The sequence below is a fragment of the Elaeis guineensis genome, chromosome 10, assembly GCF_000442705.2.
Source record: "Elaeis guineensis isolate ETL-2024a chromosome 10, EG11, whole genome shotgun sequence".
Lineage (NCBI taxonomy): Eukaryota > Viridiplantae > Streptophyta > Magnoliopsida > Arecales > Arecaceae > Elaeis > Elaeis guineensis.
Genome location: NC_026002.2, coordinates 3,585,263 through 3,610,209, shown reverse-complemented (window position 1 = coordinate 3,610,209; position 24,947 = coordinate 3,585,263). Strand labels below are relative to the sequence as shown.

The 24,947-nt window shown below is 36.5% G+C and overlaps 1 protein-coding gene across 1 annotated transcript; it reads right to left on the bottom strand.

Annotated features, from left to right (window-relative positions):
* Window positions 1–6,628: 6,628 nt before the first annotated feature.
* On the bottom strand, window positions 6,629–12,749 carry LOC105053160 (actin). Its single transcript, XM_010934218.4, has 5 exons — window positions 12,570–12,749; window positions 9,632–9,692; window positions 8,914–9,307; window positions 7,261–7,874; window positions 6,629–7,090 (listed from the first exon to the last, which is right to left on the bottom strand). The coding sequence occupies exons 2-5, from the start codon at window positions 9,689–9,691 to the stop codon at window positions 7,025–7,027; spliced, it is 1,134 nt and encodes a 377-aa protein (XP_010932520.1). The 5' UTR covers window position 9,692; window positions 12,570–12,749; the 3' UTR covers window positions 6,629–7,024.
* Window positions 12,750–24,947: the final 12,198 nt, after the last annotated feature.

The window sequence follows — 24,947 nt, the reverse complement described above, 5'->3', positions numbered from 1 at the left end:
CACCATAGTGTCACCTCTCTTTACTCTCCTTCTCCAACCTTCGAAAGCATGCCATCAAAGCAAAAGAATTCAAACGAATTCCAAAGCCTTCAAGGGCAAGATTATCATTACACCACGAGGAATCAAGGATAATTCTAAGTTGTACAGACTTTGTTAATGGATACAAGTCCTTGGCTTCTAGCTAGAGGATCAATAGCATTATCGTACCTTAAAGGTATCCATTATTAAAGGAACATAAGCTTGTGGCTCCCAAACATGGTTGGTCATGGCCCGATAAGATTTCGTGGTTTCAAGAAACCAAAAAAGTGTGCTACATTGTAATGCTCGGAGCCAATGAAGAAGAAAGTGTACGTTCTTAAGAGACCAAATAGAAGGAGGCTACAAATGTTCCCCCATTCATTCAACTGTTGCTGATGGTGGCTAACCACCGGCCGGCCATGGTGTACCCACCGACATATGCACAGTCCCTTCACTTTACTGGATGTAGTATTAGTGCAATTTGACAATATGGATTAGTTGTTGAAGTAACAATCTGGTGCATGTGGAGTACATTGTCTCCTTTACGATCAAGATATGGCTTCATGAGCTGACATTTATAGTCATACAGACTTGGTCTAGTATAACTAGTGGGGCATATTAGAAGGTCCATCCAGTGAGAAGGTAAATGGCACATTAATGTTGTTCCAGACATGGTTAGCAACTGGGTTTATTTTGTACCAAGCAAGCATGTGCCTGGAGCTAGGATATTTTTGTATAGTATAAGTACTGAGACTACTAATTGGGGGATTGGAGAAAAAACTTAATACTAAGCTCGGATTAGTAAGGCAAGAAGTATAGGCACATGTTGTAAGGGAAATGTTCTCAAAAAAAAAAAAAAAAAAGGTTGAGAGGAATGGACATTGATATGACAGGCAAAATTTAACTGCTCATGTTCTTCGTTTGCATCCAAATCATTTATTAATGGTAACTAACATCATCCATCCATTATTTCATTTTGTTCACGAGCCAACATCCTCTTTAATGAGATCAACTTGTCAAGATAAAATATAATTAAGATATATTTGATCCGAAAACAAAATCACAATTAAAATTAAATAATTAATTAAATAAAAAATATATTAAAAAATTTAATTTTAAAAATAAATATGATAAATTAAAATTTGAATAATAAAAAAGAGACGGGGTTGGATTTTGAGAAACTCAAGCTTTCTCGTCACCAAACCAAACAATCTAAGGCGAAATTTCATATTTTAATAGTCGGCAATTAATGATAGTGATTTATTGCCTGGAATTTACATGAGACTGTGGTCCAAGTAAAACCAAAAGTAGGTTACATAGGAGGAGATTGTGCCATAAATGAGTTCCTGTCCGGCCGTACTTAATTTGGTCTTCCTTTGGCATCCAGGTACCTGTTCACTTGGATTTGTTATAAAGCCTTTTTTTTTTTTTTTTGGTACAAGAGTTGTTATAAAGCTTCAAGGTCACGCATTTGTCCTTTGAGAGTGTGCTGTGTTGTACGGCTGTTGGAACAATAAAGGAAAGGTAACTTGTAGTTGCATCTCAACGGAAACATTATTTGGTAAAGTTTTGTTAATTTAAAGGTAAGAACATTCATGTAACTGGTATAAAATCAGTTGTATGGTTGAAGTAATAGAACCCATCAACTAAAAAACTATCCCTTTGCTCTCCATTGGTTCACCATGGACAAAGGTTAAATTTTAATTATCTACATCAATCCTCTATATATGTATATATGTATGAAGGTATACATGTTAGTATTTATGTATATGCTTGCAATTTTTAGAAAAATTAAGTTGTTTTAATTTTAAGTTGGGGAAACTATTTTTCCTTGGAAACACTAGTTGAGGAAGGTGATTAAATAATTTCTTACTTTTGATTCTAGTTTGGAAGGCAACAGCTTTAGTTGTATATTTGGCCGTCCTTTCAAAATAAGACTGGTATTTATTCTATTTAGTTGGATATTTGAGGACTTCAATCAAAAAATATTAGAGCAAATGGTGATATAGGTTGTATTTAAATGTCTACTAGAATATGACATGTGTAATGTATGCATGCATATTTAAGATTTATCTAAATATGTAAATGCTAGAGCAAGAATTCGAATATTTTCTTCAAAAATATGTGGAGATAATTTTCTTTAGGAAAAAACATTTCAGATCAGAAAAATAATGAAAATCTAGTCTACTGCCTAAAAATCAATTGAACATTGAGGATCTGGTAAAATGAGAAAAGCCGTTTAGCGAGAGAAGTGAGGGGTCAATCTCCGAACGAAAGATCAGTGGTCTAAAGTTGCCAGTTCGTTGCTAGGTGGTCTTCTTTTGTTCGCCTTCATCTCACTTTGATGGCTAAAGTAGTTATTCAATGATCCGTTCTTTGTTCAATCTGATCATTTGGTTTGGTTTTGCTGTTCGGTTCATATGTCAGTTTCATTTGATTTTAGTAGTCCATACAGATGCGGAGAAGATAGAGTATCTCGGTACTACAACTCCAGCATAGATGCATTATATGCAGGTGACATACGAATGCTATCAAGCCCGGCTATTTAGATAAGAATAGAGAAAGATTGATAGTGGAAATCCTTCCCCTCTCGTGAAATCATTTGCTCTTAGGGAAGTGCTTTCTCACTCATAGGTAAAAGACATATTATATTTATAAGTATTAAAAACTATATATTAAGTTCTTTTTAATAGGTCTCGTAGTCTTCTGGATTATGGATCGTACTACTCTACCTTATCTTGACCATCTAATGCCTTTGTTGCCAAGGCTTACTTGACATTGGGTGATCTAGTTCCGACTGATGTATCTTCTTTTTCCAGGAAATGGGACTTAGGAAATGTCCGAGGCTGAAATCTTGTCACAGAGTGGACTCAATTTGTGAGGAAGTGAATTGTCTTTGGAAAACACATGCTTTAATCAATGCGAGATGAAAATACGAGTAGCAAGACATAAGATAAAGAAATGCAGGGTTGGGAAACGCGGATGATCGGACACCCTCATGCATGGTCACATTAAAGAACTTGGCATTATGTAGTGTACTTGAATAGAGTTCTCCAGTCTTTTGGCTTGTAAATTAGTGTTTCCCATTCAGAAAAGATCAGCTGCTCATCTTTACAACCCTATTCTATGTTCGTGCCCATTTACTTGGGGCCGATAAATATTGTTCCCATGTCATGATAGCTATTAATTACTTGCTTTTACCAATGCAACAACAGTAGCCTAGCTCATATGTCCCACATAATTTGTGTAATCTTTTAATGTAGCGCATTACTACGCTACACGCTAAATATAGGTTCTATAAGTGCAAGCAATTTATGAGTTTGTATAATGTTCGAGTATAATCGGTTGGTCCTTTAGTCATGGACAATTTTATTTTCTTTCCAGCTCTGATCGAAATGATACCTGCGTTGAATCCAAAGTCTCTTTCTAGCATAGTGGCATCCCAACAGCAAGACCAAAGTTCCATTAGCTTGGCCTAGTGATATTTTACTCTCATTTAAGTTTTCAAATCAGAAGTAGCAATGTTTCCCAATGCATACATAAAGAGGAAAAGATTTAGAAAAAACCTGTTCCACAGCCCATCATTTTTGGCTGCCACTTAAGAATCAAGGTATATTCACCAAAAATTTACTTCTTGGTCCCCTGTTTTGATAGCCATTTACCTTTCCGTGGACTATATAGAAAACAAGTTTAACTATGTAAAAATTAAGTACATGTAAAGAAAATAAGACTGAGTATAAAATTAGAAGAAGTGTGTATAAAACAAGATATAAACATGCATAATTATACATCAGCAATAAAAGGTAAACAAAATATGACTATGAACTAATTATTAAGTTTCATCAAGATTTCAGAACTTGGGATATTGGTCATCTTCGTCTTGAGTCAAAAGCAGAGTTATTTTCAGAAAACCAAAATCTTAATCAACATTATTCAAATTGAGTTATTAAACACCGGTCGATTTAGTCAAACAATGATGGTCTACCATTTTATTGCATTCATTTCTGTATTTAATACTATATATATATATGTATAAAACATATTTAGAGTCAAACCAAGAAGTAGAAACTAATTTTAAAGAGAAAAAGAAATTGCCCTACCAAAAAGAAAAAGAGAAAAAGAAAGCTGTTCTCATAGAAAGAAGCAATAGGAATCCCCGTTTTGTCACATTTTTCTCCTTTTTTTTTTTTTTTTTTCTAAAGTGTTTAATGAGGCAACCCTTCTGTCCTGGCAAAAGAAGGCATGAATTAAGAGATGGGAAGTTGAGAAGAATTTATGTGGGAAGAGCATTTGTCACATCACCCCTTCATTTAGAACAAGAGAGGAGGAAGATAAGCAAGGAATATCTCATTCCCAATCTCCAACAAACTCCACATCCCTTCAACCAATTACCAAATGACACATGTCACACGTGACAAGACCTTTCTCACACCAATCAAGTGACCTTCTTGTGAAATTTTTAGTTGTCCAGATAAACCATGTTGTCTGGTAAACAAAAATGAAAGGAGCAAAACATTAGAATAGCTATTACTAAAGCAGGTTGGGTTCCAACCAACTTTTCCTCTTCCAAAGAGAAATAAACTAGCTATAAACCTACAGTAAAATAACGCAGCCCAAGATGAACCTCATACCAAGAAGAGGACGGGCATTAAAGGGTAGTCGGATTTCCACAGAGTGTTTTTTTTTTTTTTTTTCCCCTTCTCCCAATTGTTATTACTCTTTGTCAGAGAACTGAACCCAAGACACAGAGAACAAGAAAAAAAAAAAAGGCAAATATTAATTCTGCGACAGTGAGAGGAAAAGGATGCAATGAAATGATTTTGTAATCCATTACTTTATGATTGCGTTCTTGCTGTGTTCTCTTTCCCCTTTGGTTTTTTTCTTCTGACACAAAAGAAGCTATGATGGCCTTATGATGGGCAGAACCTCCAACAAAAGAACCCCAAACCCCCGCCCCTCCTCCCGTTCTCTCTATTTTTTAAAATTTATTTCCTATTGGTAGGGCTGACCAAGTGGGGCCCATGGGCACAGGAATTCTTACTTCCCTGTGCTTTCACATCCTAGAGTACCTTCTTCTTCCCTTTTTTCATCTTTTGTGTCCCTTTAGGCTCAAGAGGAACAATGCTGTGGTCACCCACAAAATGACCAAGGTCATAGAGCCAATATTTTGGGCCTTGGGTTCTACTGCTATTGCAGCTGTCCGGGTCCAGAGTACTAATGCTCAGACCGCACCTGGCTAGCCCGGCAATTGCAGTGGGAGGGAGGAATGAGAAGCTTTTTACTGTGACACATGCTTGCTTACCAGCTTTTACTTTTTATTACAGCTTAGAGAATGAATACCACACCTAAAAGTTTATGAAGTGATTTTGGTTTAAATTAGGTTGATTAGTATTGTCAATTTTATTGCTATTTGTTGTTAGTAGGAATGCATATTGTTCTCCCATTTGTAACCCAGGATTCCAAGTTATGAAAAATATGGAGGCTAAGATTGATAACAACAAAGAAAAATCCATTCTATTTTTTATCATAATTTGCCTTATGGCATGGTTAAGTTCGACATAAATTGGGTGAAGTAATATGGAAACGTCACATAGATTTGATGGCTAACATGTTGCATGAAAGTACATGAATGTTGTGAGACCATATAACATATTTTTAAACAATATCCTCGAAAAATCGGTTTCTAACAAAACGGTCAAATGGGTAAGCAAACATATATCTAAGCCAATAAATTATTGCTCTTCTTCAGTTCAGATATTAAAAATAATGGGTTGATGGATTTGTTTTTGGTCTTGACACAGTAACCATAACCAGCAGCCTTAACCCAACTATTTGGGGCTTGATGTGAAACAAACAAATCAGGAAAAGATGATGGAGGTTACACTGAGAATACTGTATTCATTTTTCAAAGTGGATGGTAAAGTGTAGTAGCTTGCACTTTAATGGCTAAGAAGGTAGATGAAATGCCTAGGACTCATACATTGTTTCATCTTTCATGAGATTCTTTAATATGGCTGACAATCTTCACATTCTACTTACATTTTATTTTGGGGAAAATAGATATGTTAGCTTGTCGAATCAAAATTCCAGAAGCTTATTAATGTTGTCGCAGGCAAAAGATCAAGACTCAAGATCCAAGGATCGGAAGATGCCTAAAGAAACGATGAGAAAAAGGGAAGCCCATGAAGAAGTTTTTGTGGACACCCAATCACAATGAATGCAGGCACCTTTGTTGCCCAGAGATCATTAGCAAGGTCAAGAACTCTCAAAACGATTTAAAAAGAATCAAGAAGTATGATGAGCAGTGTTCATGAAGAGAGCCAGTGACATCAGAAGGGATGAAGAGAAATTTATATAAAATGATCCATATCATTTCAGGCACAAGATAAGTTTAGTGTCAGAAGAAACAATACCAGACATGTGGTCATACCATGGTTAGCAGGCCATCCAAAACAAGCTATTGAAACTGGCTTAATATTAAAGGTAAAACCAAAGTAAATTGAAAAAAATTTATGCAGAACAAACAATTTATAAAACAAAAGATGTACAAGTAAAAGCTTCACAAGACCCAATTTAAAGCAGCATTACTGAGCAAAAGCAAGATTTGTATCAGAATAAACAGATAAATGTGGTCTCCCGAGAGTTATAGTCAGGCTATCCAAAACAAGTTATTGGAATCTGGCTCCACAGGATAGACAAAATCATGTGGACCAAACAACATGTAATATAAAAGATAAACTTGTTGGAAAAAACATGTAAGGTAAAAACCTCACCAAACCCCATCTAAAGCAGCTTTATTGGCCACCCCTCAAATTACAAGGTTCACCATCATGATGTACATTAATATTAAGATAAAGGGTCACTTGGATGTTTTCTCGTGAAACAGCACTGATAAAGTCATTGTCCACTGCACCAGGAGATAAAACCGCAAAAGAAAGACGAGAGCCAGCACCAGCTCATGAATGGGACGACAAATCTCTTCATCTCACCTCCCATGGTAGCAGAATTAGAAGCATTTCCTGTGCACAATTGATGGGCCAGACTCATCATATTCTGCTTTTGAAATCCACATCTGCCACAGATAAGAACTCGTCATAGTTATTCACACCAAAACATGATAGAAGAAATAAAAAATATTTTAAATATTCATGTTTCCCAGATCGTTCACCCAAATATAGGGATCATTCAGATTGTGTCAACTCATTGAGATGATTTCATGCATATGTTAGAGTGTGATGGTACCTGCTGAAAAGTGCTAAGGGATGCCAAGATAGAGCCACCGATCCAAACACTGTACTTCCTTTCTGGGGGAGCCACAACTTTAATCTTTATGCTGCTTGGTGCAAGTGCAGTGATCTCCTTGCTCATCCTGTCAGCAATACCTGGGAACATCGTGGTTCCACCACTCAAAACAATGTTGCCATACAAATCCTTCCTTATATCTACGTCGCACTTCATGATGGAATTGTAGGTGGTCTCATGTATGCCTGCAGCTTCCATCCCAATCATTGATGGCTGGAAAAGGACCTCAGGGCAACGGAACCGTTCGGCACCAATGGTGATCACCTGTCCATCAGGCAGCTCATAGCTCTTCTCCACAGATGAGGTAGTATTTGCTGTCCCTAACTCCTGCTCATAGTCAAGAGCAACGTATGCCAGCTTCTCCTTCATGTCTCGTACAATTTCACGCTCAGCCGTGGTAGTGAAGGAGTAGCCACGCTCCGTCAGAATTTTCATGAGAGCATCGGTCAGGTCACGACCTGCCAGATCTAGACGAAGGATTGCATGTGGGAGCGCATATCCTTCATAGATCGGGACGGTGTGGCTGACACCGTCTCCAGAGTCCAGAACAATGCCTATAGAAGATGGTCGGGTAAGACATAAGGATGATGCATGCAGTCCATGATACAAGCGCAAATAAAGAATCAGGAACACTGATAAAAAAAGAATCAGTAACATTGATCACTTTCCAGTTATATTCATAATCTTTCTAATGAATCAAGGAGACCTTGCCTCCAAATAGGAGTGTTCTAGGTGTTATAAAATAAGCAAATGGTTTGAATTAGAAGATCACATTTTTGAAAAATAATTACGAGATCCCATTTTGACATGTAAATGAAACAAAGTTACCATCTCAAATAATTTCGACAATGCAGATATTAAAAATAGTAATGCTCTGTCATCACATGAATACGGTCAAACTAATTGAGTTCGAAATTCAGAAAAATTCAAGCTAATAGTCATTATAACTGTTTCATAAGATAATCAAAACTCATATACTGGAAAAGGATAGAAAAATTCATCGATAACACGATCCATTTATGTTACAGAAAACAGGTCAGTGTGTGAGACAGAAAGGTTTAGGGTGAAAGAACCTTACATCAAAGAAGAAAAAGAAATGACAGATACACATTTTACATAAAGTAAAAAGAAAAAAGCTAATCATGATATGGCTCGAATGAAGCAATTACTGGTGACACAAGTATGCTAAATTGCCACTATCTGAAGGGTTCTGGTTGTATCTTTCACACGAAAGAATGATTGATCTTCTTTCATTATGTTGATCATTGGATCACACCCTGCACAAACTTCATAGCACTCCAAACATTCTCATTCATCCTCTGCACAGATCTCAAAGTGATCATTGCATGATCCAACTGTAGATTCGTGTGAAGGAAGGGGAATAATTCTTTCACGCAAAAGATACAACCTTTTGTAATGCCTAATCCATTGCATAGTTCACGCAGATCCTCCCAATTTGTCAATTGGACTTATTCAGAAACTGAAGTTTACGTGGAGTACATACAATCTTGTATTTCATTGTAGAAAACATTGTGCAGAAGTCAAGAAAGTGAACCATTGAGATTCATACAGACAGGTAGTGGACTTGCTCACCTGTTGTGCGACCGCTAGCATAAAGAGACAGAACAGCCTGGATAGCAACATACATAGCTGGAGTGTTGAAGGTCTCAAACATGATTTGAGTCATCTTCTCACGATTGGCCTTGGGGTTAAGAGGTGCCTCAGTAAGAAGAACCGGGTGTTCTTCTGGGGCCACACGAAGCTCATTGTAGAAAGTATGGTGCCAGATCTTCTCCATGTCATCCCAGTTACCGACAATACCATGCTCAATAGGGTATTTCAGAGTTAAAATACCACGCTTGGATTGGGCTTCATCCCCAACGTATGCATCTTTCTGGCCCATGCCAACCATCACACCAGTGTGACGTGGACGGCCCACAATGCTAGGGAATACAGCCCTCGGAGCATCATCTCCAGCAAATCCAGCCTTGAAAATAATCATAATAATACCAATAAGCTGGAATTCTATAACAACTTTACGCACCCAAACTACATCTTGGAGAAATGAAAAAGGAAAAATAGTGCCATGGAATCCTAACAACACAACTAGTAAGTTGATCACAACTTGTAAAAACATCAAGCTTCAATGTTAGGATTAAATATTTGGCAGTTCATATTAGAAAAAGTACTATATCATGAAGGATTCATTAAATCCTGCATGGCTTTAGGAAAATAGAGACGTACAGCGGAATAGTTCAGGAAGAATGAAAAGACATAAAATTTATGACTAAAAAAGATCCAGGATGTGTACCTTAACCATTCCAGTGCCATTGTCACACACAAGAGGCTGAACATCCTCAGCATCTGCCATCCTTCATCTCGGAAAAAAGAAAGGTACCAGCTTAAGATGCAGAAAATTCAGCAAGTGAAAAAGGAAAACGAAACTTGTGCAACATACAAGAACAACAGAGATGTCAAATGGTACAAAAACGATCAGCCATTGATTTGATCCAAACAGATAATGCTTGTTAAATTAATCCTTTTGCATTCTCATGATTTCTTAAATATTGGTTTAACAAAGTCATCTGAAGGAGAAAAGTTTCCAAAAAGAGGATATTATACTTTTTAGCAACAAATTCAATAGTGGAGGTAGGAGAATAGGTGTTGCACCTTTTTATCAATTCTGGAACAACTTATCTCTAGCAATATATGAATGTGAACTTGCATCGCATGCCCATTTATATTCCTAGACTCTTCAGTTTACTCCAATACACCCAAGTCAACATGGCTTGACATGACGTGCATGAGATCTGCTTGGTTCCAAAAGGAGATATTATGGGGACTAGAAAGACCAAAAACACCAGCACAAACAGTCTTACAACAGTCCTTGTAATATAGATCCCCTTTTAAGTTTCCTCATATCCTTTTACCTTCCAGTTTGTCATATTTTAAGGATTCAATTTAGTCAAAACTTCCCCAGTTATAGCATTCAGTCCAACATGAGCATATTGACTACTTGAAAAAACATTCTGGATTGCAAATTTTACTTTTTTAATTATCCACTACTATTGTACCATGCTTCTATCATTGTCGTCCCCACATAATAAAGCCACAGGCAATGGTGACATCCTTAGCTACCTCCTTTCCGTTTGATATCTTGCTTACTCCTAACAAAAACATCTCTCATCATTATATCTGGCATCTTGTTGCTTCAGCTATCCAACAGAACATTTTATGGAACAATTTTTTTCCTCAATGAAAATAACCTTTGTCAACTTTGTTCTATCAGGTGTCCAAACCATTGCTATTATGTCACTCTAACGGGACAAGGTACAAGCACTCCCTAAGAAATCCTCTGACTACTGCTCAACTTAGTGTTTAACTAGCCTCCAATGAAACTGATCAAAATACCAAATTTAAACTAATATCAGTACAAATATTCCTACTGATATGGGTGTCTGTGTACTGATAGTCGGACAAATATGTACAGATATGAAATCAAAATGAGCATTATCATATGAAATATATGCTACTATATAACTGAAACTTTGGAGTGCATCAATGAACCCTGCATCTCTGCATTTCCACGGCTACATGCACCGCAGATGCCATATTCTAGTCAGCAGTATAAAATTAAGCAGAGCATTGTCAAACAGAAACCATAAGTAACTTATTCTCATTAAATAATAATAATAATAATAATAATAATAATAATAATAATAATAATAATAATAATAATAATAATTTTACATGTAAAATTCAACATAAGTTTCTTGACATCACAAAGAGGTAGTTTAAGGCTGGTCCTGATAAAGCATATCCTTCTTTTCCTAAACTTGTGATGATAATTCTCAAGTAGGAAAACTGCCCCATATGCCCCTCATGTGAATTGTTTCTCTTTCTCTGTTTCTCTTCTAAATAAATGCAAATGAGAAAAGGAAGATTATTGTTAGTATCAATATAGATTTAGTTAACATATTCCCAAACTCAATATCTCAGTTACCACAAAACTGCTAATAAGCTATAAGTTGATATGGTTCAACCTTCAAACTTTACTGTAAATTTGAATTTGATTATTTTAATTGTATTGCAGCAACCGTGCATTAGTTTACCTAGGAAATCTGGACTGAGATGCTATAATACAACAAGCAATTAGAAACCACATTTGTGCTGCACTTTTAAAAAAATGGCCTCCAACTGACAAGCAGTCAGAGATCACCTAGAGCGAGTTTAGATATATGCACGGATGTGAGCCAAAAATATCAAACAAATTGCACATTGCACACCATAATCTACCTTCTTTGAACTTTGACATGTTCCCAGCTTTTTATGCTAATAAAATTTCTCTTATCTATAAATGTTCAGAACAACATCGGAATCTAGTTCCACATATCATCTTGCCATTAACCAGAAAAGAAATGATCGTGAAACCCTACAGTGATGAAACCTTAGGAATCACTTTGGATGCTGATCGATCACATTGTAGTTTCACATTATCACGTGTCCCTCTAAGAAACTTGTTTTCTTTGTTTACAAAGATTATGAAAGAATAATACGAACACAGAATTATCAAATGATGTAAAAGAATTTATTTATCAATGGCACCATATGACTGCAAAAGTTGTTAACCCATCAGGGTAGGCATTACTAGTAAACCTTCAAATACCAAAATTAGTCAATGCGACAATTTTTATTTTTCTGTGATGGGTGGGGAGACGGACATTTTCCTTTCCATGATCAGTTTCGCTATCTTGGTGATCAACCTCCAACTCTGACGTATAACAGTCTTTGTTTCTTCTTTTATATATATATATAAAAGTCATGCAAAAAAAAAAAAAAAAAAATCTAAGCAATCCAATCACAGGGCAAGAACATAATTGACCTAGATCAAGCTTCCATGCAAATCCGAGCAAACCAGCGTAATCATAATTTGCAATTAAATAAATTTACAATAACATACAAAGATTTGGTATTGGCATCGCAATGATGAGGAAAAGGACAAATGACTTATCTTTAAATCGAATCAAACAGAGATCAGGATCCCATTACTAGCCAAACTAAAGATTGTAGACTAAATCAGAGAGAAATCAGCATTTGCTCTGAGATACGATCAGAAACCAACCAGTTTCATATCAATCAATCCAGAGAGAAATTCCAACAAAGAAACCAGAAGATCTAGGAAAGCAAACGGGGTCTGAATCACGAAATGCGATGGCAAAAACGCAATGCAATGGCATCCAAAAGTTTACCCAAAGGCCGGTGACGAGAAGAAGATGAAGAAGAGGTGGAGGAAGCGCGGGCGATCGATCTGGAACGGAGCGAAACACTAGATCTCTCTTTTAAATTTTCTCGTCTCCAGGCTATGTTTAACGTTTCAAGGCGATCCTACGAAAAAGCGTCTAAAGAAAGGCGAGGGACCCCCTTCTGCGCCCCGCCAAGATCAGGAGGAGCCCGCTTCTCCCTCCCCGAGGTCTTTAAGTATTACTTGGACCAGGTCCTATTGTACCACGTCAGATCCCACGGTGGATGACCCACCACGTCACCCTTATATTTCACCAATTCCCGATTACGTGCTATCCACCGTGTATGTGCTTTGAGATTTAATTTCTCCTCCTCTGGAGCCTGCATAATCGGACGGTAGATGTTATTTGAAATTTTTTTATATATTTATTATTAATTTTAAAATAATTTATTAAAATAATATTTTTCAAAAAAAATTTATCAAAATACTATCCAATTAGGTGCTAACTGGACCATTTTTCACACCATGTAAAAGGATTGAGTCAGCGAAAAAAACTACCCTTGCAACTTTATGAGTCATCCTATATAAAGTCGCCCCGTCAAAGGACAATTTTATATATATATATTTTACATTATATTAATATACATATAATATATAAAAATATATTATATAATTATAATATATTATATGATTATTATATTTTATTATTATATAATATATAATTATAATATAATATCATACATTTTATTGTTATATTATTATTTATAGTATTATATTTTAAAATAATAACATATTATATTATATTATTATATTATTATAATAATTTATAATATAATATTATGTTATTATATATTATAATATATTAATAGATAATATATTATAATATATTATACTCTATTATAATATTATTATAGTATTATATCAATTTGTAATATAATATATGATATTATTTTACTATTATACATTATGATAATATAATAGATATGATATTATAGTATTATATTATATCAATATTTTATATTAATATAATATAATATATATTATATAATATAATTATATATAATAATATAGCATAATATATTATATTATTATATTATTATAATATATTAGAAATATTGAATAATTTCAAACTCCAGCCATATAACCTGTATCAAGATCAATAATTAATTTTTGTGCAACTAGCATAAATTGTAACATGTGCTTTCAGATGAAAAAAAAATTGTAATATTAATTTCAAAATAACGTAATCTAATAATTGATTACAAAATTATTTGAGCAAAAAAAATATACAAATATCACAACTATCGAGAGGTGTATATATCAAGATACTGGGGCCTTCTACATATCCGTCTCTCGTAAATGCATGTCATCTCTAGTCACTGGCATGATGGCTCAAGCACAATATCGATCGGTAGGGAGGTAGGTGGAGGCTCGCTCATCCTCTGTGATAGAGATGCATCATCTATAGGAAGGTCAAAGTCCGAGAAGCTAGGATATAAGTTGTGCTGGGCATATGAAGATATATTCGGATCATCTACCGATGGCACAGTCTGAAATCGTCTATCCTCTGAGATAACTCGCATAGTATCAACAAGACTATCCATAATATCGGCAAGTGCTCGATCTTTGCATCCAACCATGACCGAATGGAAACCACTTCTTGCTGTATGGTATAGTGATGTGATCCTCTGAAACTGTCAGTATGAAAAGAAAAATAAATATTATTCATAAGTATACCAATAACAACATAATAAAATGAGACAAAAATAAAATGTACTTACGACAATATCCATCATACCGTCCGAAGCATGGAACCTCATATCAGGCCACTCACTCATCAATGGCGAGATGAATCGTCTAGTGATGCTCCTATACCATTGTAGATATAGATCATAATAATCCATCATGGAAAGCATGGGTGGAGCAGCCACAATCAAATCCTCCCGACGCTCCCATACGTCAATATACTCCTGATGCTCTCAAACTCAATCATGGCGATGCAGCTCTCGTCGATCCAAACGGTGGAGAGCATCACGAGTATCGCATAGTGGGGGACATCTTAATGCATGCCAAACTATTGCATCACGTGCTCCGGACAATAGATCTCCACGATGTCGAAGTAAATGAGAGGTGTGCATGTCCTCCATATATGTTGATCTGATCGGCATATCTCGGACAATGCGGTCAATATCTTTGGTATGTAAGGCACCCACAACATCTGATCATCGTGCTGCTGATCTAACTGATCCCTATAATATATAACTGTGTGCGGCATCGGATTGCTAGTACCAGTCAGTCGAGTCCACCTATCCAAAACAAAGCCACTATGTTATTATGTAAAAATATACGATCATTTATCATATAAAATCAGTGCTACTAATTACATGCCTACATCCTAGTGGATCAGCCTTATCATGCTGTACGCCACCAAATAGACCCTCAAAACCAGCATCATCCACATCTAACGAGACATGTCCTGCTACATCACCTTCCGCTGCCAGCTGGTAGGCTCCTACTCTGGGAAGCACCCAATTTGACCGTCCGATATGTAAATGCTCCCAGATCCAAAGCTAAAGCAACATCAATGGCCCTGCTATCTCACGTGCATCTGGTCAGCGGGCCCTACAAAGCTCGCGATACAAGAAGGCTAACGTAGCGCTATCCCAACTCCACTACCCACATACGTCGAGATCACATAGCAGGGGTAAGTAAATAACTGAATGTGGGAACCAGACTTATCAGTGAACAGATGGCCACCGATAAGACAAAGAATAAATGCTCGTGCATGCCTCCATTTGGTCTCATCATCTGCATCATCCAGTAAGTGGTGGAACGTATCACGAAGCCAGTGAAATCTCAATGAAGATCCGACAATATCGCCTTTGGCGGTCTAATCCCAAACAACTCTTCGCAGAGATCTGATCAAATGATCTACGTAGTACCCGTGATAGTAGACCCATGCACTCATAATCTAAGGAGAACTGTCACGCCCCAAACCCAGGACATAACATAGCCATGCTACCGAGGGATGGACCCACGATAACACGAAGCCAAAATTCATCTTCTTAAATATAATAACACAGATGTATCATAAATAAATGTAATAATAAAGTTCAATTCAAATATTTAATTAAATCAAAACTGGTTCAGAGCATCTAAATCCAAAGATAAAATAATCCAAGTCTTAAAATTCATAATGACTACAATCCATAAACATAAACTGAATTTTTAGAGCAAAATTTCTAAGCTTGCTTTGCTGATCCCCAAGCCTGGATTTCCTTTTCTTCGGTTCTAACCTTATTTCTCTGTACATGAAAAAGAAAACAAAAAGAATATGAGCTACACTAGCTCAGTAAGTAGACTTCCACTTCCTTAATGGATCAAGCATAAGTTTTCTATGATAATGCATCATTTAGCAAATAATAATTATTGTAAAAATAAATATTTCATAGAGCATATAATAAAACAAGTTATAAGCTCATCATGCATGCATAAATCATGTATATTTCATAATTATGAATCGTAAATCATTTTCATCATGTATTCATGTCATGTTTCAAAATATTGCTCACAGACATTCATGCTAAGGTCACTATTATACCTGTGACAGGGTCATGTTTCTTAATCGACAGAGTTTTTAATTCATGTGCCAACTTTATACCCGCTGGCAGGGCCATGTTTCGTGTGGATGCTAGCTCCGGATGTCGACCTTCTCGAAGGGATTCATTCATAGCTATCTGAGAGCCTTTCAAATCATTTTATCTTTTTCTTAAAACATATATATACATAAATGAAAAAATAAAGAAATTCATGCTTCATAATCATGCTATTTTTATAAGACATATTTATGAAATCAATGCTCATAATAAAACATACTTTTTCATGTCACATATGCCGATCCTTATTTTATAAAAAAATTATGATTTTGTCAATAGCAATTCTGTACATAAAAGCATGATTATTTAAAAATAAATAAGGAACATAAAATTCACTTACCTCGATCGTCCTGGACCTTTTAATCTTCCTTAAAAGAATCGGACAGTCCTATTTAAAATATTAAATCATCAATAAATTTTATTTTATATATTTAATAAAATTATATAATATAAAAAAATGATCGATTTGATGATCAGTCCAATATATCTCTCCCTTCGGCTCTAAAATGATTTAAGGTCATAGGTCCCTAGGAGTGGAGAAGATAGCCTAATAGGAGATTCATAGGACTTCTTGGAGAGAAAAAAAAAATTTAGAGAGAGAAAGTAGAGAGAGAACAAATCCAATTCTAGAGAGAGAAAGACTTTAGAGAGGGATGAGAGAAACTTTCTTTTATGTATATTATTATTTTTATTTTTATTTTTATTATTATATAAATATATATTTTTCTTTTCTTTTCTTTTTCTTCTTTTCTTTTCTTTTTTTTTATTATATGATTATTATTATTATTATATATTTTTTTCTTTTCTTTTTTTTTTCTTTTTTCCTTTTTCTTTTTCTTTTTTTTTCTTTTTTTTTTCTTCTCCTTTTCTTTTCTTTTTTCTTTTTCCCCGTGGCCTTCTTTGGCCGGAACAGGGGACCTAGAGGTCCCCGTTCCTTATATCGGCCATTCACGGCCACGCCTTGCCCGATGGTGACCGGCGGCAAGGGTGGTCTTCCCCCAAGTTCGGAGGGGCCACGGCCGGCGGTCGGTGATGGCCGTCGGTGTCGGAAAATCAGAGAAAGAAATCGGTAAGAACAGGAGTTTTCTTTTTTCAACAAAATCCGACGACACCCGTCGCCGGCAATCGTGCCCACAGGCACGAAAAAGAAGGGAGAGAAGAGAGGAACAGGAAGGAGGCCTTACCACAGCCTCCGGTGACCCCCACCGGCGTGAAATCACGGTGAGCACAGGTCGAGGAGTTGCAGCTTCAATCGAGAAAATCGGAGAAAAACTCCGGCGATCGTCGGTGGCTGATGGATCTACTTTTAGAGGAGAGGAGGGGGGTCTTATAGAGTTCGTCCTAGGATCTTTTAATGGCCCTAGGACTCCGATTCTTGATCAGAATCGGAGAAAAGGAAGACTCCGATCGGGAGTCTACCTCCCTGTTCTGTTTTTTTTTTTTGTTTACTGGGCTTAGTGGGCCGGGTTATCACAAGAACAGCAACGTCCTACAACATGATCGTCGTCTCTCTGACGTGGAGGTGAAAAGTATGAGTCTTCTGACGCCATTGCTCTACCATGACTGTAATGAGAGTCCAATTAAGCTGTATGTCATAAACTCTAAAAACTTCATAAAAATCAGCCATATGAAGATACTCTACAATCCTCTGATGTGGCCGTCAGGCATGCATTATAGTGGAGTCTCTGTGTCTGCAGCGTAGGGGCCCCATGTCCTTCCCAAAATATATACTGTTACTATGGTGTCGAGTCTGGAGATAAAGCATGGTAGGGTCAATCGATTCCAAATATATGTCGGAGTCTGAACCAATCATGTCTGAGATGCCAAATATAAAGACAAGTATACGACAAAAAATAGTAAGAACATTAAATAGCCAATATTAACAACATGATCATTTCATACATTTGTCCAAGCATTTACATGATATGATTATATAATCAAAATAGTTTAAAAAGAATATAAGAATTACATAAAGATAGTCCACATGAAAAGTAGAGATAAATCAGTACCGTTGGAGATATCTATATTGATTGTATCTATCTCCTTGCATAATCTATACCGTACAATATGTTGATGCTCTATTACATCCATATCATTTTGAATCCTCCTTGACCGTGGACGTCCTTTTCCTTGTCTTCTTGTGAATGGGTGCGATATCAGTCTCGATGCAGTCCACTCAGACCAATAATGCGAACTCTTTAGAGGATGGAAGGTAAATACATATGACTGCTCATAATGTGCAATAGTATAACAGTCATCAATGAACTGCTTCCAGTCTAAATTCTCGCTGGCATAAACAGCAAACAAGTGGAAGCATGGATAATGCAATAACTGCCACTTCCTACATGTGCATGTGTGTGCCTCCAAGTCGATTGTCTATGTATAATCAGGTTCATTGGGGCTATAATGTCTTCATCTCAATCGAATCTCATACAAATCCGATTGATTATTGTACTTAATCACACAATGCTTCCTAGACTTTAGCTGTCATCCATTTAATTTTCGTCTAATCTTATCTGTGAATATCCTACCAGCTTTCCTTCTTCGTACTATAATTGCACATCTGATGTTGAACCACTTCGACAAGTATTCGAAGGAAAGACGAACAAGAGCGGTAATGGGCAATGAGCGAGCCCCCTTCAACACCTTATTGAAGCTTTCAGATAAATTGATATTCATTATTCCATACCTACATCCACTTGTGTTATGCACCAGCACCCATTTACTCAGATCATTAAATGGATATGTTTTTAGATATTGAAAGCAATTAGGTCATGTTCTCTTAATGTGTTGCATGCTTCGATCAAACTTCCAGCATTAATTTTACTTTGCAGTTTGATGGAAATAAGCTAAAAATACATCATCATGGAATCGACCATTTAGGTTAGCCTCAATATATTTAAGACATAATCTATGATACCCATATGGTGCAATCCATCCAACAGATTCATCTGAAATAGCAGCTAATATTTTTTTATGCTAGTCTGAAATTATGCCAATCCCCATACGATTATGTGCCACATAATAGCGCAAACGCCATAAAAAATCATGACCAACTACTACGATTCTCACCTTCACAAATGGCAAATATTAGAGGATAGATACTCTCATTTTCATCCCTTCCCATAACTATCATGAGAGTACTCTTATATCGACCGTATAAATGCGTTGCATCGATACCAATCAGTGGGTGACAGAACTAGAAGCCCTGAATGCATGGACCAAATGCCCAAAAAACTCGGTGGAACACCTTTGTGTTTGCCTCTGTTATAGAAAATTTTGCAAAATCTACCACGATCCCCTCGTTGGCACGATGAACTGCAGCTAGCCAAGGATCCAATATATTATAGGACTCTGTCTAATCTCCAAATAGCTCGTCCATAACAAATTGTTTAGCTATCTACGTCTTTCTGTAAGATGCCTCATACTGCCATGCATCACGTATATAAGCCTGACAGGCTGATATGGATATAGATATCTCTGCTCTAACTGATCCTCTAATGATATCGATAATCATACGTGCATCAAGCTATGGATGATCTCACATCACATCTGTATTCAAGCATGTGTGTGGCCCTTTATATACCGTAATCTTCCATCACTGCATCTTGGTCCGAAAGAATGCATGGAGATACCAACTACAAGTATCAAACTATTTACACAGATGCTCCATTTAACTCTATCTGACTCAATGATTTTGAAAGAATGGTGGGTATGAATGGCACATTGTTTCACGATACGTTGGACTTGTTCTTTCGACCCAAATACCATTATTTTTCTTAACTCTTCATTCCCACCAAAGAATAGATGTTTTGGCAATACTTCATGGGATGCAGCCTCATCATCATCAAATATATCAACTAACCCAAATTCAAGAATAATAGGTACCTCATATGGTAGTACATCCTCTTCTGTACTAGATTCTCTATTATCACTGTTATTAGACTCTACATCATTATCCCCATCTTCATCATCAATAGGATTAGGATCATAACTAACAGCGGCTTTATTTTCAAATAAAATTATCTCAGCCATTACAGTTCCCAATCCTCTTAGTCCGACATATATTGTATGTGGCTGATTAAGTGACACATGATCGTAAGATTCGTACTCCACATGCTCTATGGTAGCTGCCACATAACTAGGATCGGCATCCGTTCATCAAATACAATGTTATATGAATATTGATATGCAGACTTTGTACCTATCATGTACTGAGGACTATCAGTCACGAATGCTGCTGGTCTACCAATAGTACATACAGGAGTGCCTCCGTACTCATATCCAGCTTCATCAGTCATTAAAGCTTCATCAGTCATTGGAGCTGCATTAGGTAGAGAACCACCCATCTCCGACTGCATAAGTGGAGCAGATACAGCCTGAGACATATTAACATGCTGTCCGCCACCGTTCAAAACTCCTATTGTTGCCGACTCAATAAAAATTTCAATCGCTTGAAAATCTCCCTCTGATGGGATGCTCAAGATGATGTTCGTGTTCTGATCATCTTCAATAGATACAGCCAAATATTATCCAACGGTATGCATCGAAAATCTATATAATAAAAAAACTCCACAGTGATTGGGATTCCATTTAGTGACAGCATAGTAAACTCGTATAAGTTCTAGGTATGTTATGTTACGATCCACTATGGTCATCCGGATCTTTCCACCATCATAATATGTCGTTAGCATTATGACTGATCCTCTCATCCCAATGAAAGATAACAGTGACAAGACTTGGATCTATTTTATTGGAAATTATTGTGAGAAGTAACTGCATAAACATATAAACAGATGTTCACTAGGAGAAAGTACTTAATATTTCAAATGACTTATATAATAAATACATCCTATTGCTGTCTACTAGGTAAAGTTAGATCCTATCCCATTCAAAATTATATTAATTTTATAGTTAATTATGTAATCAACTGATGCGCAATAGGGGCCGAAAAAATTTCGACAGTATTTTTTCTTAGTTCTCTTCACACGGCTGAAAATATGTGGAAAAAACTATAAAAAAATACTGTCCAAAATTTTTTTCGACTCCTATTGCGCATCGGTTGATTACTATAATTATTTATAAAATTAATTATAATTCTCAAACTATCCAAATTGAATAATCAAGTGATCAATGTAGATAATTCTTCCACCCGTACAAAAAAATATAATTGCACAGATACTTTAGAATATATACATTAATCAAAAGATGGATCAATGATTTCATGTAATGCAAAATTTTTAAAAAACATATATAGGGTTCTTGTAATCCAGTACTTATGGTGGTTGGGCCACAAATCTCATAGGATTTTGGGCCCAACCAACCAAACAATTTCAAATAAAAAATTATTTTGATAATTTATTTATAAATAAATATTATATTTACATTAAATTACCTTCCTCTTGTACATATTAGCTTTCGTTATAAAAATATAAATAAATATTATAAAAATAAATTTATAATTCAAATAAAAAAATAAATCATAAAAATTAAAAAAAAAATATCCTTGAGTGCCTCTCTGGATGGGGGTGGAACGATGCACCGAGGAATGCCGGCGACAGCATGCTGGGGAGGTACGTCGGAGAGGAGGGGGGTGGGCCGAGAGAAGAGGAAAAGTCGGGGATCAAGCAGGGAGGGGTCGGGGTTCTCGTGCCGAGAGGAGGGAGGGCCGTCGGAGAGGAGGGGGACGGCCGTAGGGGACTGAGAGGGAGGGGCCAGGGTTCTCGCACCGAGAGGAGGGAGGGCCGTCAGAGAGAAGGAGGGGGACAGCCGCAAGGGACTAAGAGGGAGGGATCGGGTTTCTTGCGTCGAGAAGAGGGAGGACCGCAAGAGAGGAGGGGGACGGCCACAGGGGATTGAGAGGGAGGAGCCGGGGTTCTCGCACCGAGAGGAGGGAGGGCCGTCGGGGAGAAGGAGGGAGGCGGGGTTCGTCTGTGCCGAGGATCGAGAAGGAGCAACAGGGGCATTTGCGTTAGGGATCGAGAGGGAGCAGCGGGGGGTGTCTACGTCGGGGGTCGAGAGAGAGAGGCAGGGATCGTGCAGGGAGGAGGGGGGACCGAGAGGGAGAAGCAGGGATCGCACGGGGAGGAGGGGGGATCGAGTGTTTTTTTTTCCTAAGTCATGGAGAGAGTTTTTTTTTTTTTGCCCGAGTCGTCCCTTATGAGTCGCCCTTGCTGAAGGCGACTAATAGAGTCGCCCATTGGAAGGGCGACTCATATAGTCGCCATTCCATAAGGCAACTATAAAAGTTGCCCTTCCAAAGGATGGTTTTCTCCTGACTGACTCACCCTTCCACATGGTGTGGAAGATGGTCCAGTTGGCACCTAAAGTCGCTTTATCATAGGGCGACTTTTTTCTGGACAGTATTTTGGTAAATATTTTTTAAGAAACATTATTTTGATAAATTATTTTAAAATTAAAAATTAATAGATAAAAAATCTCGTTATTTGGCATTCGGTCTATACATCCAAGACCCTACCGGTTCGATCGACCCAACTAGTGCTGGGACTTGGATATTGCCTTCATAGATCCGAGTTGTATCTTTCGCACCAAAAAAATGAATGTTGTTCTTTTGCAATCTCAATCATTAGATTATATTTTATATATTTTTTAAAATATAACATAAGCTTCATGATTTATGCTGTAAATGGATGGAAGAGATCCGTCGTATCTTTACAGATGTGTAAAAATATCATCCAAGTTGAGGGCCACAAAAGAAAATCCATCATACTTGCACGGGAAAAATATAGCTTGAACCCTGCGTTGATATTAAAACAATAGAATATCGCATGAATAAGTGACAGACGGTTTGGAAAATGAAAAACTAGAATATTGACTCAGCTAATATTTCAGAAGGCGCGGAACAAACGGTACACATAATGGAAGCCGTAGTTGCGGATATATCATATTTTCTTTTACTAGTATTATATCCAGAAACAGTTTTACACTGCTTTTAATTCATATTGATGCAGTAAAACATTACTGGAATTTGTTTCAGATTTTTTTAAAAAAAATTAAATGATACTTGACAATTTGATAACTTAATCTAATTTAATATTCCGAGAACCTATAATGTGATTTCTGATAGTTTGTTGGGCCGGTATTGGATCACATATCCAAACTGGTAACCGGATTGATAGTCTCATGATAATTACATGAATAATTGTTAAAATATGCAATGTATTAACGAAAATGTCATGTATGTCATTTTATGCACTTCATACCGGCATTGACCATTGGTTGCTATTAGGTGAAATTACCTGAAATAAGAATAATTGAAATTGCAAATATGAACATATTAGTTACTGAAATTATAAAACAGTAGGTATAAAGTTATTTAGGAAAAAATCTCAAAGATGTCAAAAAAAAAAAATTGGCACAAACTAAAATAATTATTTGTTATAGAGTTAGTGGATGTTCCATTTAGCATTTCGATCCAAACCAAATCCAATAAGGAAAATCCAAAACAAATATGCTTCCAAAAAATATATATATCTGGAACCAAATCCAAATTCAATTGTTTTCAGTCAGTTTGAATTTGGATTTTGCTTGATCCAGCTCATTTATACCTTTAGCCATAATGGCCTTTATAAGTTTTATAACTTTGTTAAAAACCTCACATTAGCCAGCCGACCCAAAATAGAGGCATAGGCTAAAAACCAGTCTACACTCAAGAGTTGTAGCACGCAAGACCCTTGAACAAAAACCGAGTTCAAATTTTTTCAACCTTGAGACTTAAAACAAGTCCCTTAGCATGCTAATCGTGCAAGACCTAGCTATTTTGCCACCTCGCATGGTCAATTATGCTGCAGATGTTGAACAACGTGACTTGCTATTGATAGCTTGCTTGCTCTAGGATGATATCTGATAGACTTTCTACTTGATGAATTCTTCTAGGGGCCAGTTGCATTTATTATCTCATATGACTTATTTAAGAAAATTCAACATCATCTTATATTAACTGGTGTGTCTGTGAGTCAAAAAAGTGATACGTTTGGGTTTTATAAATTGTGGCTGCTCCTCCCGTGTAGTTATTCATAAAAGGAATTGAATAAAAAATAATTCGGCTGTAAAATCTGCTTGAATATTCTACCAAGCAGCAGACTGAAAATATCCTGCATTAACTTTTAAACAGTTTAAAACTAATTAATTTTTTATCATCATCATCATTATTATTATTATTATATTCTTAATTTAACCAAGAAATTTGATACAATCCTTGGGATAATGTATTTTTACTGAGAGAGACACTTTCCCAAACCGTGTTGGACGCTCAAGTTTGGAGCAAAATAAAAAATGAGCGGCCCATCAGACCAGGATTGACCAGATTTAAATTTTCATTTGAACCATCTCACCTGCGTAGCATCCAAAACCTAAAAGGCATCCCCTAAAATTTTCATGTACTATTTGATTAAACTTTTCTGCTCCTTTCATATTAGCAGGTTTTGCATTTTAGACAAAGTGCCAAACATAGCTTGATCATAGAATCCATCTTACATCCTCATCCGTAGCTCAGCAATCTTGTGGTACTGGCAGAATGCTGATTTTTTCCGGTGGCAAGGTGAGAGAAAAACAAAAGTCAGTGCATTCATATTACCATATACAACTCCAAAACCGACATTGTCAAATCTGGGGCGCTGGAAAAGTAAAATGCTTCAGAAAATATCTATCAACTCCGTTCTTTTGCTGAGTTCCTGAAAATACGCAGAGTAAGTATGACAGCAATCACA

Excerpts from the sequence above, each read along its gene's own strand:
- LOC105053160 (XM_010934218.4), bottom strand. The coding sequence starts at position 9,691 with ATGGCAGATGCTGAGGATGTTCAGCCTCTTGTGTGTGACAATGGCACT. Across the intron at positions 9,308-9,631 it reads ATGGCACTGGAATGGTTAAG|GCTGGATTTGCTGGAGATGA; the intron begins GTACACATCCTG and ends ATTATTTTCAAG. Across the intron at positions 7,091-7,260 it reads CCCTTAGCACTTTTCAGCAG|ATGTGGATTTCAAAAGCAGA; the intron begins GTACCATCACAC and ends TATCTGTGGCAG.